Below are 16,875 nucleotides of genomic sequence, written 5' to 3' on the forward strand. Positions count from 1 at the left end.
AACCTTTTTCCAGTTAAATTCTGGAAAATGATTAACATAAACCCACAAGAACATAATTTCTGCTGAATTCAGGCTTGCTGAATTGGTTCAAACTCTGACCTTGCTTATAGTCCAGAAATTTCATTTACCACCTTATTTAAGGGACAGTGTCACTGTTACTGAGAATAGAAATGGCCACAGTCAAGGATTTCAGACATTTGCTTCTAATACTGTCCTTTGTTTTTTGAAATCTCACTGACTTCATTCAGTTACCACTGTAATATTATGACATAACACGAACGTGCAACAATTCAGCAGTTCAAATAAAATATATATTAAAACAAACAAACAAACAAAAACACGGTGTACACCAAAAAGAATTACCTGAAATATTGCAGACATCTTCAACAATACTCCAGACACTCTCACATCCATTTGCAATATTTATACATTGCTTACTGAAGTGCAGACAGTCAGTAGTTTGGGCAGTAGCTGTATTTATGAAGTACATTAATAACACTGTAAAAATGGAATACAATGACTATTTAACACAACAGATACCTTTAAAATTTACATTTAGACAATAACAATATAATTTAGTGTAGTTTAGTATAGTTTTTTAGATTAAAACTATATAGCCACTCACTTTTTGATAGAATAAAACTTTTCCTGTTTTACACCTGAAAACATAAACTTTTAAGTTTTTAAAGTTTCAGTGTGGTAAATTTTATATTGTTTTTACTCCAGAGTTGTGATATCAGCCATAGCTACATATACCGTCCATTCATAGATACAGAATAGAATAGAAATAGAATAGAAATGACTGTAGTTCTGAGATCCCCAATAAATTATAGAGGGAAGACTGAGTATACAATTCAGAGGAAACATGATTTTATTTGGATTGCAATTTCATGAAGCTAGAGGCTACACAGGAGTTCCTATGAATAGAAGACATGAAAGAAATTTGAAAGCTATACAGCTGTTAGATAATAAATAGAATTTTATTTCATAATGCAGTACTATTCACCCTCTTTATTTTTATTTTGCATTTCTTGAAAGCGATCTTCACATTTATGTCTCTGTCTTCCCTGCATGCACTGAACCTAAGGGCCATGTTAATTGCATAAAAAAAAAAAAAAAAAAAGGTTCTAAACCTGAAGATTGATGCAGAGTTTTCAAGACAAAGAACTTTTAATCAGCACCACCTCTGGCTTAGGTGTAGAAAATTAGATTGCTTTGCTAAGGGAAGACAAATCAGTTGGGGTTTAGCTTTTTCATCAACATTCCCCCGGTAACACAACTTCTAATTTGTAACCATGTAACTATGTATTTTAATTTGCTGTAAAATCAAGCTTCAGACACAGATTTAAGGCTTTATCAAACTAGCTGCTGAACACCTGCTGGGAGCATTTTCTTTGGATATTGAATGACACTACATCTCCCTACCAGTGCTCATTTTTTATGATATTCAGGCAACTTCATTCAAAATTTGAAGAGTTTCCATCTCTATTTAATTCCTTAAATATGATCTCTGAATACGAGGCGTGAAATATTGTCTCAGTACTTGTCCAAACCTTATCCAGAGGAATGATACATTTGAGAAACAAGAAATGAAATACCAAATATGTCTCTTAATGATCTCAAAGAACTGCTACTATTTAGAGTAGATACCATCCCTTCTGGAAATGATGCTTAACATGATGTAATAATGCTGCTGTAGGGAACTCTTTCTGGAGACACATTGATAAGGATGCAGTAACATTTAATACTTTATAACTGGTAGGTGCAATAGCATTTAGTGTGCTTCTGAGACATATAAGAGGCCACGTGTGCTTATCATAAGAGGGTGAAGTTGCTGCTAATCCTTTCCCATTTGTGCATATCTCTTCTATTTCTCAGATCTATGAGGGGTAAATTGTGAAAGCAATCATCTTGAGCCTGTGACACTCTTTTAGTCTGCTTCTGCCAGTCAGTCTGGAAGACTGATTGATAGACATGACTCCTGCCAGTCAACAGTGAGGAATATCCAGCTGGCCCATCCAAAGGAATAATTTTGGCTCATTATCATAAAATGTTATTCCTGGGACTGCCTGTAAAAGTTCTAACTGCAAAGTTACTTACTATTTACTTAAATTACAGAGAAAAAATTGCTTATACCTTACAGGTGAGAATGACCTGTATACATAAGGCAGTACAATATTACATATCCAGAAACTTTTAAAGTTTATACTTTTTAAAGTATATTTTGCTGGATGGCCATTTCAATATGCTTTAGGTATTAATGCAGTGGAAGATGTATACCTCCAACTGGGATCCATAGCACAAAGACTCTGTCAAGAGTCCCTGCATTTAAGAAAGCTTTTCATTACCTTTGGCTGAAAATGAATAGTCAAACTAGGGACTAATTAAAAACCCAATTAGCAGCTCCTTTGTTAGGATTATTTCAGACTGTGTGCATTTTAAACCTGACTGGAAACTGTGCCACAAAAAGAAAGAAATGCTTTTGCAAAATGAAGAGGTAAGTAGCATAATCTGTGATTGAAGCTAATTCAGTCATAAGAAAGGGCTTCTCCAGATCTAATGATGTATTATGGATAGGTCTTTTGTTTCCTCAGTAGTACACTGGTCATACTCTGGCAAGACTACACAAAGCAGTTTGGCCTATATGATTTTAGAATGAAATGCAATCTAGTTATCTAGCAATCACTTGCTTAAATTGACAACCATTATTTTAGTCATTCACTTTAGTTATTTTGGAGTGTTTGGAATACTCAGAGGCTTGTTTGCACTTAGGAAAGTTCAGGGCATCTAAAAGTTACTTTGTAACTAAAACTTTTAGAGGGATCTAGTTTGATGTGAGGACACATACATTTAGATTCCATATGTCTATTTTTGTACAGATGTCAATTCATTTTTTGGAAGAATTTGGTATCTAAATGATGAGGGGGTAAAAAGGACATTGTAACACCTTCATTTTGCAGATTGGGAATTGAGACACAGAGGAATTACAGTGTCTCACCTAAGAATAAAAAATTATCTGGCAGATAATAAAGAATAATAGGAAACTCTGATTTCTCATGCTGTGGTTTCCTGTGCAACAAGAGCAGCAAGATAGCTAGCTCCAAAGGAGAAAAGCAAACAGTAGTTGATATCAGGGGTTACAATTGTGATAAAAGACAGCTTTATTCTAAGAAAACCTGGAGCAGAACTACCTACAGAATATTTTTAACAGTGGAGTAGAAGTTTAGAATAGTGGGATGGTAAAGAGAGAAGCAGCACGTATATAAAATGTAGAGAGGGGAAAAAGAGGAGAGAAGAAATAAAGAATGGGTTGTTTCATGCTCACTTCTACTAATTATTTCTGTACCAGCTTTGTTGTCTTCCATTCCCTCCCCCCCCAACTTTTATTTTTTTCCCCCTCGATTCAAACAGAAGGGGAAATGTCAATAACCCTCCGTGCAGCACTGAACGCTTTCCACTTAGCAAACGTGGCTGTTTATTCAGACAAGGCATCCCATCTGCATGTCTCCTCTCCTGCTCAACTTATCCATTCTGGTTCCGCCGGCTGTGCTACCCATGTTCAGACACACCACCCGGGCCGAGCCTGGATGAAAAAGGGTCAGAGGGACCGGTGGGGAGGAAGCGAGGGGTCCCGGCGAGGATGAGCAGCACTTACCGCGGCGGAGGAGCGCGGCCATGGCTACAGCTAGGCGCCGGGGCTCGGAGCCGCCCGTTCAGCACCTGCGGAGCGGACAGCGCCCGGACGGCCCCGAGCGGGCACCCTCCCGGTGCCAGCGCCGGGCTTCTTCCACCTCCTTCGGCAGGAGCAGGTGGAATGACCCCCCGCCCGCCCCTCCCTCGATCCCTCCGCCCACAGAGCTTCCTTTGATGCTGTTGTTATACCCTGTGCTTACGTTCTCTCTCTCTCTTTTTTTTTTTTCTTTTTTTCTTTTTTTTTTTTTTTTCCAACTGCACGACATCTAGAAGAGAAGTGGTTCTTGGGTTCATTTTTCATGCAATTTGGCACTCCCTCCTTTTTCAGCTGCCATTTGATTTCAGGAAGAACTAACAGAGTAAGGCTTTGGCTGACGCTTATAATGTCTCCGGAAAATGTGCTTTCAAGCACTCAGTCTTGTTTAAATGTTGCTGTGTGTGATCGCTTTTTTGTAATGTTTTAGAAGTGAGTTTGATTGTTTTCATCTCAGATGTGGGACAGGCTCATGGTCTATTAAGTAGAAACAATAGCTGTGGAGCATGTTGGACAGCAGACCAGACGAACAGCCTTACACTTTTCCACAATACTTAGTGTATAGACTTGAGGAACAGTCAGACAGAGGAACAGTCTTGCAAGTTCCATAGTACTTATTTAGGCATCTAACTTCAGGCATTTCATTAAGATACATCAAAAAACAAACAAGCAAACAAACAAAAAAACCACCACCATCAACAAAAAACAAACAAAAACAATTTGCCATACTAGAGTCAGAAACTGGCCAACCCTAAATTGTACAATCAGTGACATGTCAGCTGAATTTGTTTCTCTGTAGATAGATGCAGGAAATTATTATTAAAAAAAAAAAAAATGTTTTCCCTTTTCCAATTTAAATGTATTTCTGCAAGGAATAAGCTAAGAGAAACAGATGTATACATAGATGCATAATTTGCTTAAACAACCCTCAGACAACCTGAGAACTCAGAATATGAGTAAAGCCATGTACTTAAAAACCCAGATACAGCTGAAGCAAGAGTAGATAGCATGGACTATAACACTAGCCATGCTCTAAGAGTTCAGATGGGCTTTCCATCTGAACTCTTGTTCACCTAGCTACCTGTCCACCTACTAGACAAAATGAAAAAAGCATGACTACAACCAGTATAAGGTGGCTGAATACTCAGACAACAATCATTTGTCAGTAAAGAACTTTTTCAGCTGGAGGACCATTCCACGCCCTTTGCTCCTGTAAACAACTCCTGTAGCTCATGCAATGAGCTCATGCAAAAATTTAGCATACACACTAAGTGGTATCACCTTCTAGCTTGACTGGATGCTCTTTGATTCTTGCACTGGAAGGAGGAGCAGCAGCAGATCTTTATTGATCTCATCATTCCACTCATGAGACTTGTTTTTGCAAGTTGCTTATACCATAGAGAACATTTTTAATTGCATTTGGTCTTTGAAAGATTTAAACAAAAAGGAACCATAAAACATCCAGCATAAAAAGCAGATATATATGGTAGGTGAAATTCTATCTCTATTGGCAGAACCAGAGCTTGAGAGGAGTCTGGATTTTACTTTTTCTCTGTTTAGCTGAGGAAAATACAATCTTGCATGTAATTTTTTTTTTATTATTATTTTTTTATAACTGATTTTAACATAGTAAATTTATTATTTTTAAAGTGCATTCAATAAAATAAAATACTTTTTCTTCAACATATCCAACAGCAAGAAAAAAAAAAAAAGAGGACTTATTTTCAAGTGAAAGGAATAGACTGACAGCTATTTAGCTGTGAGACAAATTTTAGTTTGCTAAACTTTCTTTGGCTGATTGCATCAGTAGGTTGTGATGCATCTTACAGTGAGAGCTGAGTTAAGGTAAAGTTTAATGTGGGCTCCTTCCCATGATGCACTCTCCAGTTTAATGACATGCATCAATTTTGCTTGTATCCTACAACGACATTGTGCCCTCTATGCACTCCAGAAGAAAAGGGAGGGAAAAATTACCTTTTTGGAGGAGGAGGGAGAAATAAATTATTTTGCAGTCATTGCGACTGCAGGCCATCAGCTTAGCAGTACAGTGACAACAAAAAGCAGCAGGAGGTCAGGATATCAGTTCTCCAAGACTGTGAAATATGTTGAGAAACAATGTACCAGAAAGATGGTGTCACAAACACCAATTATATACACGGGAACAAATATGTTGTGATTCAAACTCCATGTCTAATGATGCTATGACTAAATAGGAACAATGGCACTAGAACACTAGAACTCGATTTCTATTCTCCTAAATTGCTAGTGAAAATATAGGAAAACCAAAGCAGCTAGAGGTAACAAAACCCAATTTAAGCTTGGCTTTCAGATCTTTTTCAATATTTAAAGGCTAGAGAAGAAATGCTCTTTCCTCAAGTGATCTTTCTGATGGATAAGATGGAGTAGAGCTGTTTTGCCATCCTATTCTTACTGAAGACAGGAACAGCTATACATCAAAATAGCCGTGTTGGTAAAGTTTTGTAGATATGACAGTCAGCCAACCACTCTTCTAACTCACCCCAAACTTAATTTTAAGTATTACTTCATATGTCAAAAGAAGCCCAGAAGTCACATACAAAAGACATAAAATTCTGTATTGCTCTTAAAATCTTTCCCTGTCTTCTTGCAGTTGTTTCTATCTTTATTTATATCTGCTCTCCTCTCCTCTCCTCTCCTGTATGTTCCAGCTTCACTATTGGGTTTATCTTTACAGATAACTTTCAGAAGATAATGTCTCAGGTTTTCTCAAATTTTGTAAAATAAAAGGAATGAATAACATAAATAAATAAATAAATAAGAATATTTGTTTTGAAACATTTATTTTAGAAAACCCAATTTTATTTTTCATAAAAATAACTAAATCTTTACGTGGATAACCATATTTGATGCTCAGGCAAGAATTAATTAACACTTTGTACCCATCCTTATAATTAAAAACTTAGATAAGCGCTAATCGTATCATTTGTGTCTGGAAGATTTGCTATTTGCTCTGGCCAGGAAATAAATAAATAAATAAATAAATGTTTAAGTGGCTATGTCTCATCTTTTACTTATATTCTAAAAAAAAAAAAAGAAAAAGGTATTGTTACATTTAAGTTGTGACTAACAAAAATCCCTAGTAATGTTGTAATATTTTAAATTGGGAGATCTGAATGAAAAGAGAACTAAGAAAACAATAGAGAAAAAATTATCTCACTAAAGGGAAAATTAAGGTCAGAAACTCCATATCCAGCATGTTAAAAGAGAGTTGCAGGAGTCAAAAACTGACAGTGAACTTTAACCCCCGTAAACTAAGTCACCAGGGATGCATTATCTTCATTCATAAAGGGAAAAAAAAAAAAAAATATATATATATATATATACATATATATATAATGTGTGGTAGGAAGCCCCACGCCAGGGAGCTTCTCCCATAAATAGAAAATGGATGTGTGAATACTTTATCTACCAGACCAATGACATATCTCCTCTAAATTTCCAGAGAGAAATACTTTATTTTATTTTTTCAAAACTTGACATTTTCTTGGCACATAAATCTGTTGTTTGTATCATTAGTATTAAATAGCAGTTGAGAGAAAACAATTGTGAAAACAAGCAAGATAACCAATGTTTTCTATTTTAAGTATCTTCAGAGATCTTCTGGAGTAACACTTGCAGACATTATGGACTAAAATGAGCTACCAAAGTTAAAATGTCCAGTTCTTCAGGGGTGCTGACAGTTGTTATTCCTATTGGCCTGAGTAGGAATTTTGAGCTTATAGCACCTTTGAGCACCAAGTAAGTTTTATTTAAGTAGTTGCTTTCTAGGCACTCATCTGAAGGAAAAAAAAAAAAAAAAAGAAAAAAAAAGAAAAAAGAAAAAAAAAAGACTGACTATTTAGTGTAATTTTATGAAAATGAGTGTGACTTGCACTTTGCATTCACATCTTAGAAGCATGTCTGTGCTTAGAAAAGCACTCTGGAATCTCCCAAAATCAATCTGAAGTGAAAATTCCTTAATGAACATAGAATTTACTACAAGGGGTTTACTAAAAGTGCAAAGTAATTCCAGAATACCACCAGTGCATAAGTAAGCATTCCTTGTAAATAAGTAATTCATTAATAGAAAGAGGATATAAATAAATGATGTTTGAGACTTCTTTCAAATACTTAGAGTTCTTTATATGATACGTTTTGGAACATTCCACAGCATCTAAAATATATAAAAATAAATATCTACAGTATTTACAAAGTATGATACAATCCAATCTTTAAAAAGACTTCTAAAGACATGTTCTTTTAGCTCATACTGAGGTAAGTAGGTTTCCATAAGACTGAGAAGAAATAGAAGAGGCAGTCGTTTTGCAGGAATCCCTTTGTCCAGTTGTTCTAGTCTGTAACACAGCTAAAAAACTGTGGCATTCTCAGGTGATAGTACATGTATTAAGCCAAAGTCATCCTTGCTGTAATTCCATCGAGGTAAATTTAGTTATGCTAGGGACAAATTTATCCCACTCTGCATTCTCTGTGTTGCCAGTGCATTCTGCAGAAATTCTCACTGCTTCGTCTAAATTTGAAGTCATGTTCATCCCTGGTATGTGGAGATGCAGTTCCACTGACTTCAGCGGGCTGAGTGTAGCTGTGATACCTGTAAGATAAAGATTTTAAGATGAACTTACTGCTTGTAGCTTGTTCACCAGCTGACTGGCTCACCCTGTGATTGGTACTTTCTCTGAACAGTATAGAGAGATGGTGATCTATTAACAAAACGGCCTGCCAAAAAAATCATTTAAATTGCACTTCAAATTTTGAGCAAATACTTCTTGACTGAAGCTTAAGGGCATTTCTGATGCATAAACTTTATTTTTAAAAAACTTTTAAACATTTTAAATGTGTTCTACTACTTATTTAACATGTGCTACTTGGTAAATTGCCCTGTCTTCCTTATCCAGGTGCTATTGTGATCAGTGGAGTACTACAGGTTCAGTTGTCAATACAGGACAGGAAGGAAAAGGAGAATTAGTGTATAGATCACTGCAATCCTATTGTTGGTTAGTCTTTGCTAGATTTAGAAGAGCTTTACTGCACATACAGACTGTGACTTTGCAAGTCTAATACTTGTATAGCTGAAACACAGCTCAAGGGTGAAGAAGATGTATACCTCTTCCTAACACTCTGCCAGAAGTTCCATGCCTAGAACCCTTTTCCTTGCCAGCCTTGTCTCCTTTATTTGAAATTTATTCTTAAATATGCAACTTTATTTCTCAGTCTGGGAAAGGCATCTTTTAATCAAAGCAATCACAGAGTCTTAGGATAGTTGGAGCATTTCATAAGGACTTCAGTTAAGAACAGGTTTATAGGAAAGCTCCACTGGTTACAGGAGTGTCTTCACTGATCAGGAGCAGACGACAATCTGTACCTGATTCCAAAACAAGACTTCTTTTTTTTTTTTTTTTGTAATCTGTTTTTCAAAGGACTGGGTCTCTCCACTACCCAGTGGAGAGTATATGATCACCAGAAAAAGAGGAATACCATGCTTGCCATTAAGACTGCACATAAGATTCAGTTCAAGATTAAGAAACCTGATTTTAGGCATCAACACATAAGACAATTTAGGTGTCTAAATTTGTGCTCAGTGGAAAGCTGGCCAACATGGTTACAACGTGGAGAGTAGACAGTGGTTAATGGCCAGGTACCTACTCTGGAGTGTGTCAAAAGGCTTTTTTACCATTGTTGACTGTGTTTATAGGGGCTCAGTACAGCTAGCAAAGCATTAGTGTCCTTTTTAAACACTTGGGCATAGGAGTGTGCCCATCTGCCCATTAGAGATGGCAAGTGTAACAGAGGATCTATGTGCTCCTGGACCAGCAACTGTAGGACAAAAAGAGTACCATAAACCTGTAGGGTAAAAAGAGTACCATAAGGAGTCTCAGATACCTGTGTTTATGTAACCTAATCAATACTATATCTCTATATATGCTTATACACATAAAGCACCTATTTGTACCTACATTTATGTATTTTCATCTTGAATTTAAATCCCACTCTGAAGTCCTAAAGGAAAAAGCTCCTCTTCTTAATACAGAAGAAATTTGTATCTGGGTTTGGTTTCCAACATGTTAGTATCTATTGCTTTAGACATTGTGGAGTGTCCAATCCAGACTTCAGTTTTTACTCTAGAAAGGTACCTACTAGAATCCTCTGTTTGGGCAAGTAACCTTAACAGTTTGAAACAGAAGTGTCTAAGTGAGTCACCTTGTGAATATTCTACAGTAAGTGGAGGGAACATATGTCTTCAGAGGTAATTTATTTCTTCCTTTTTAGATATTACTTTCAGGAATAGACTGGCTGTCCTTGGACATACCAATTTCTTTTCTCTGGTATATATATAGCTATATAGTCCTAGCCTGAGATAATTTCTAGACAGCTAACGTTCACACCCTTAGGAGAAGAAGGATGAATCCCATTCCTTGTAAAGTCCAACCGAGATATAATGTATAATGTACTGAGAAATATCAAATAATAAATTACATGTCATTTTCCATTTTTTTTTTTCCACAAAGCTACGGAATTGCACAATAATTTCAATGTCTACCTGGAATTGTGAAAACTTGAAGAATGTCTGCCTTTCATTTTAGACTATAATCATCTGTTTATCAATCTGTATTAGAGAAAAATCAAGACTGGTCTCCCAGCTGATCCTCAATACATACAATATCTAAACAACAGGAAAAGGATTAAAAAATAAAAATAAAACTTTGAGAACAAAAATTCGTGTGACTTTCTTATTGGATCAGCCCAATCCACATCAGAATGTCTGGTGAGCAGATATTTGCCTGGTGAAAAAGTAAAGGATATTCAGGTAGTACAGTCTGCACATCCAATTTTGGCTAAAAGAGATATCTGCTATAAAATATTCCACAACTTCAGAGAATTAGCTCTGAATAGAATATACCTCTTCATAAACACATTGCAACCCTGTGGAAAATTATTTTCACTCTTTTAGGTACCTGTTCTTTATATACCTAGGAGACTAGAGAATGCAAAGATACAAAGAAAATATTTAAATAAAATACTTTTACCCTACTCTCTCCCCAACTGCAACTCAATTTTTTAAAGAAATTATATGAGAATTTGATTCACAATATAATCAATAATATAAGGTGTACCATACTCCGTAAAATATACTTTATAAGTTACTTTTCTTACTGTCAGTTCTTAATTGTGAACACCTTTCTCTCATCGTGTTCTGCTTAGATTCAAAGATTGTTCTATGGACAATTACATTTTAATTTCACGGCATCAAAAAACATAGGGACAAGTATACTACCAGTGGGTAATAGGTGCAGTACCGTTTGCTGGAATTGTGTTTATGTTGGTCAATACAACGTGTTCTGAAAGTTTTGAAACATTATCAAAATTGCTGATCTGGGTGGTCAAGGATTTCCGACTCTCTGTACTGGCACGACCTCTGGTAAGCTGTTCATCTTGGTGACTGTGAATGCCAAAGATGCAACAAGAAAATGCTGCTTTAAATTCTTCTCTAAATTTCCCTGTTACACACAAAAGAAAGATTCATGAAAATTTTTACTGTAAACCATTTTTCAACCAACTTTATAGATTAAAAAGAAACAGCTATCTAATGCAAATTTAATCCAGAACATTCAGATGTTTTTCTAATGCCACTAAAGTAGGAAATTACAACTTCGACAACTTAGAGAATGACAGAAAAAATATAACCTTTGTCAGAAGATATGTTAGGTGTGGTATGAAGCCTAAATTATTCTTGGCTAGACAGGACGGACAAAGTAGAATGACTTATGAAATTATGGTGTTGATAGTTTGTTGATTCACAACCCATTTAACAAAAACAACCAATTGAGCAATAGTAGGCTTAAATAACTGGATCATTGCTTGACATGTGAAATGAGAAGCATAGTTAATCCATATTTAAACTTCAATACATTTTAAAAGAAAATTCAGTGTTCAACAGCCCATTAGTCTGCTTTCAGAGCTCAGGGTAAATTGTTCAAATCATCCTCACATTACACACCACAAAAAACACAGAGGGCAAATGTGTAGTGAGGATTAAAAAACTTTTGCCTCCCTGCATTTGGCTCTAATACTACCAGTTTAGGTCCTGTTTCTGCCATTCATAGCCAAATAAGGCAAATACAAACTAAGATAGTCTATTCAGTGAGTAATATCCTGATTGGTTCTTTGGCCTTGAATCTAGTTGGTACAGTCTGGCCATGCAGGTGTTACTAAACACTCACAGCTTCCAAAATCTGATAGCTGCATATAAAATGCCAACTGGGGACAGCTCTTGGCCTGTGATAACTCTCAGAGAGTATCCAGAGATTTAGGGAAACAGTAATTGTTTCAGATCAAAGTAATGTCAGTGACTTCTCTAAAAAATTAATGGCATGGGCAGTCAAATTCAAGCACTTGGACTCAGGCCCTGACACTAGGTTAGTTATAGGTAGATAGTCTGAAGATAATGGGATACATTAGGCAACTTGTTCCAAGAAGAGGATCTAGCTCCCACTGGAGGAGCTCTACTGATGTTACACAGTCATTAATTTTATTTGCTATGGCTCATTACATATAAACTACACATTAAACTTGAGTTCTAGGTAACTTACCACTGAGGAAGTTATAAATAATAGGATTGGCTGCACTGTTTGCGTATACAAGCCAGTGTGAGAATGTGAACCAGGCATATACAGTTTCTCTGTCATCAGCATGATTAAACATCCCAAAAACCCTAAAGAAAAAGAAAAGCAAATCTGAAAGATGCCAAATCATATAAAAAGAGGTCATCACAAGTTCTAGCCTGATATTCTCTCTGATTACTTATTTGTCACAGAAAAGCTGATTCAACACTTCTTGTTCTCTTGAGAGAACAAATTTTTCTCCCTATACCTCAAAATTTTTTCTTGGTGTTTTTGCACAATAGAGAGACTATAGACACATAAGTACGTTACTTTGCAACAGTGCAGATATAGGACTTGTCTGATAAGTAGACAAAGTTAGTGGCTGTTAGATAAAACAAAAAAAACATGGGAAAAGTCGCTTTTGACCAGTTAATGTCATTGACGTTTCCAGCTCTAGGCCCATTCTCCAACAAACAGGGTCTCTGGAATTAGAAAAGCACTGAACTGGTCCAGAACTGAGGTATTGAGGCTACAATAACAGCTTCTGTCCTAGAGAAATCTGCTTTACACAGGTTCCTTACACCTAATTTAGCTATTTAAACAGAAATCTAACTTTAGGCCTTCTCTGCTACTGTAGTTGAAACTGTCTTTGTTGTTACTCTGTGTAACTACATAGAGTTCAGATCAGAGGTAGCCTGAGCTGCCGTATGGAAATAATTATTTCTCTCTGCATTATCTACCAAGGGACCCAAGGATGAAAAGTACTTAAATTAGACCTCAGGAAAGTGCCAGAATTGAGTGGGATGTATTGTAGCTTTTGTATACAACTTGAAACTACTCCTTAAAAAATTAAATATTCCTAAAGCACCAACAGAAGTGTTTCTTTTTTTAGGATGCTTTGCCTCTTGAAATCAGCTAATGGCTTCCAGATAAAATCTGCTATATGTCATTACTTATTGGCATGTTAGAGGTCTCAAGAGATGTAACTATATCAAAACCTGTCAAGCACTGTACAAAAAGAAGAGTGTAGACAATTACATCTTAAATGAGCTGGAGAGAAAAGGGTAAAAAAGTGAAAAGGAGATTCCTGGAGAACTAAAGAATTAGCCTAAAATTAGGCTGAGAATTGGATCTCAAAACTGTGTATGATGAAGCTTGGGTACAGTCCCTGGGGCCAAACCACAACGCTATTCTTTCTTGATAACCTTCAGCTTCTGCTTTAGGGAAATGAACTTCCAGGGTTCATTTACAGCAAACATGCTGTAATCCCATCTAAATGACAGGTTTTAATGAGGAGGTAGGTTAGATAATTTTCATGAGGAAGAGCTTATTAATAAGGCTTGTACTGTCTGGCCTACAGTTTCAATACTGCAGATAAGTTAGATACATCTTTTTCTTGCAACTGTATGCTTATTTTCAGTTTCATTATCATGAAATAGGTAGGTTTCTTCAAAAGTATCTGTCAGAACAAGTGGAATCTCATAACATTGGGTTGTATTTAGACAGGAAGTGTTTACATTTTGGGATAAACTTTACCTTTTCAAGACATTCAGGATGCTAATTGGTAGATAGCAAAGTGCAAAAACCAGGAGGACAACCATTAACATACGTGCTGTTTTCCTTCTTGCACGAATCTGTTTTATTTCAGCTGCCACTGCACTGATCTTTGACTTTGTTGACTGTCCCAGCCCTCGCTGCTGTGCTGAGGGCTGCAGAGACTTCCATTTTTTCTGAACTACTGAAGAAGTTCCTGGGATCTAAAAAAGACAAAACAAGGGACATCCTCAAAATCAGCACTTTGAAAAAATAGCACTGTGGTATCTATAACAAAGAAAATAGACATGTATATATAGACATGTATATATAGACATGTATATACGGACATGTATATGATTGACATATGTTGACATATACAAGGTAAGCTTGTATGGAAAAGTTTTTTTTTGTTTGTTTGTTTGTTTGTTGTTTTTGTTTTTTGATAAATAAATTAACTGATGTAGATGGAAGAATCAAACCAGATTTCAGACACACTTGAAGGAGTGCACAAAAAATTGTTTTGTCCAAATATACGAACTGCTGCATTAAAATTATCCTCACTTCCCACTTAATTTGCCTTGCTTATATCTTCAGACTATCATACCTACCAATATCTTTTGACTACATACTTACTACTACTATAGTTATGTTGCTGTGAAAGTCCATCTATCTATGTTTGCTGTATGACAATGGATTATCCTATTACTTTGTTGCTACTTTAAGATATTAAACAACTTCTCAACATTGAAAAGCTAGGATTGAATGCCCACATAAGTTTAAGAGCTATAAAAATATCAAATATACAACCTGAAAGACAATGCAACAGCTAAAGAGGCCACAGCTAAAATGTGGATCTCCATGCAATGCTCTTCAAAACTGAATGAATACATAGTGAGGTATGGGAGCATCACAAAAGAGTTCCAAGACAGGAAGAGTTAAGTTAGCCAAAGACACCATGCAATGGGTAGATGTAGCACCAAGCTATTAAAAAAAATAAATACCGTAGTCTTTGCTTTGTGTGCACTCATACAAGACAGGCCAAATAAAGAATTTTGCTTCATTATATCAAAATTATTTCCTGCCTTCAGACTCATTCTTAAGACTACAAATGGCAAGGACTTTCTCAGAGAAATCAATGACATTTATAATGTTTTCAACATTGTACATTGTGAAAACCTTTTGGGTAGAAATTTCATTTTATTCATAAGTAGTGCAATTGTCTGCAGGGTGACAAGTCCCATGAGTGCAAAAATGTTCATATTTAAAATTATCTGCAAAATTCACATCCTCTATTGTAGAATTTCAAAAAGTAGGGCTAATCCTCAAGAAGTGCCCAGAACAGAATGAGATTTTTGATATATTTTTTATTTTTTCAGAAACAAGCAAACAAACAAAAACAAGTTAAAGTGTTTTTAAACACTTTTTAAACACATTTATTCTAACCACATTGTTTTTAAACACATTTACTCTAAAATTAAAGTATGCACATGCAGAATTGTTCTATAATAGCTATTATGCATTTTTTCATGAATAGTTTCCTTGCACAGACAAGCCCTTAATTTAGCATTTATGTGCACCATCAGATCTGATTTACAACTATTGGAATCCTTTGGCAAAGTTGTTTTATAATGAACAGTAAATCAATGAAGCAGAACAGGAAGATATATTAACTTTATTATAATTATTATTATTATTTATTTAATTTTAACTTTTCAATTTTAATTTTTTAAAAAAGAAAAAAAAACAAAACCAAACCAAACAAAATAAAACAAACAAACAAACAAACAAAAAGTGCATGTTTTCTGAGGATTCCCACTCATTCAGCTAAATAAGTAAGACAGTTTTATACCCGTACATGTTTTGTCCTATTCCAAGGGATTTAACATACTTTGCTGTAGCACTGCAATGTGTCTTTGCCATGCTCTACAGGGATCATAAGCTAAGATTCTGATTCTGTCTTATCAGTGGTGTTTTATTTTCCTGTTCTAACTTAGAAATGGAAACTTTTTACTCCTCTTCACTCATACCTCGAGTACTGTGTTCAGTTTTGGGCCCCTTGCTACAGGAAGGACATTTAGGTGCTTGAAAGAGCACAGAGAAGGGCGACCAGGCTGGTGAGGGGTCTGGAGAATAAGTCTTACGAGGAGCGGCTGAGGGACCTGGGTTTGTTCAGCCTCAAGAAAAGGAGGCTCAGGGGTGACCTTATCACTCTATAAGTACATTAAAGGAGGCTGTAGCGAGGTGGGGGTTGGTCTGCTCTCCCATGTGCCTGGTGACAAGATGAGGGGGAATCAGCTAAAGTTGCGCCAGGGGTGTTTTAGGTTGGATATTAGGAAGAACTTCTTTACCGAAAGGGTTGTTAGACATTGGAACAGGCTGCCCAGGGAAGTGGTGGAGTCACCATCCCTGGAGTTCTTTAAAAGATGTTTGGATGTTGAACTTAGTGATATGGTTTAGTGGAGGACTTTAGAGGCTGGACTCGATGATCTCGAGGTCTTTTCCAACCTAGACAATTCTGTGATTCTGTGATACCAGATTACCATTTATCTGATTTACCATTCAGATAATGGAAATGGAAGCAGAGAAACTCAGCCAAATCTCTCCTGACCTATCCCTCCTGATTATGCCAAAGATTCACTAGAAGAATACTGTGACCAGCTTAGTAGCTAGATGCAACTTCAGTGAAGTTTCTCAAAACAGCTATTTCTACAAAAATGTTAGACATGACAGTGTACATGTCTTCTACATGTCTGTGTAGGTAGAAGAGTCTTTTCTGCTATTTCAGCAGTATTCTATAGCTTATCAATCGGGTGATCAAAGGTAGGGACTCTGAGAAACTTTCTACTGAACATTTTTTCCTTTGCCTTTACCTGGCAAATAACTGGGCTTTGCTACTGGTAGTACACTAACCAATAATACAGTAAGAATTTTATCAGGAAAAAAAAAAAAAAAGTGCTATATACTCACAGATGCATA

The 16,875-nt window shown here is 36.1% G+C and overlaps 2 protein-coding genes across 6 annotated transcripts in view; both read right to left on the bottom strand.

Annotated features, from left to right (window-relative positions):
- The window catches only part of GFRAL (GDNF family receptor alpha like), a 39,905-nt gene extending 36,131 nt beyond the window's left edge, over positions 1–3,774 (bottom strand). For 4 of the 5 annotated variants that reach the window (XM_084515682.1, XM_084515681.1, XM_084515678.1 and 1 more), the window contains exons 1-2: positions 3,656–3,774; positions 364–498 (exon numbers count right to left, since the gene is read on the bottom strand). In XM_084515682.1, coding sequence (XP_084371808.1) covers positions 364–498; positions 3,656–3,677 — 157 coding nt within the window. In that variant the 5' untranslated portion in view covers positions 3,678–3,774. The remainder of the gene's footprint in view (positions 1–363; positions 499–3,655) is intronic. The other variant, XM_084515679.1, reaches the window with a different exon arrangement.
- A 4,092-nt stretch (positions 3,775–7,866) lies between these two features.
- HCRTR2 (hypocretin receptor 2) overlaps positions 7,867–16,875 on the bottom strand; it is a 41,387-nt gene continuing 32,378 nt past the window's right edge. The window contains exons 5-8 of the mRNA XM_084515435.1: positions 13,900–14,120; positions 12,352–12,473; positions 11,059–11,259; positions 7,867–8,354 (exon numbers count right to left, since the gene is read on the bottom strand). Coding sequence (XP_084371561.1) covers positions 8,161–8,354; positions 11,059–11,259; positions 12,352–12,473; positions 13,900–14,120 — 738 coding nt within the window. The 3' untranslated portion in view covers positions 7,867–8,160. The remainder of the gene's footprint in view (positions 8,355–11,058; positions 11,260–12,351; positions 12,474–13,899; positions 14,121–16,875) is intronic.

Source organism: Aythya ferina (assembly GCF_964211825.1).
Source record: "Aythya ferina genome assembly, chromosome: 3".
NCBI classification, from domain to species: domain Eukaryota; kingdom Metazoa; phylum Chordata; class Aves; order Anseriformes; family Anatidae; genus Aythya; species Aythya ferina.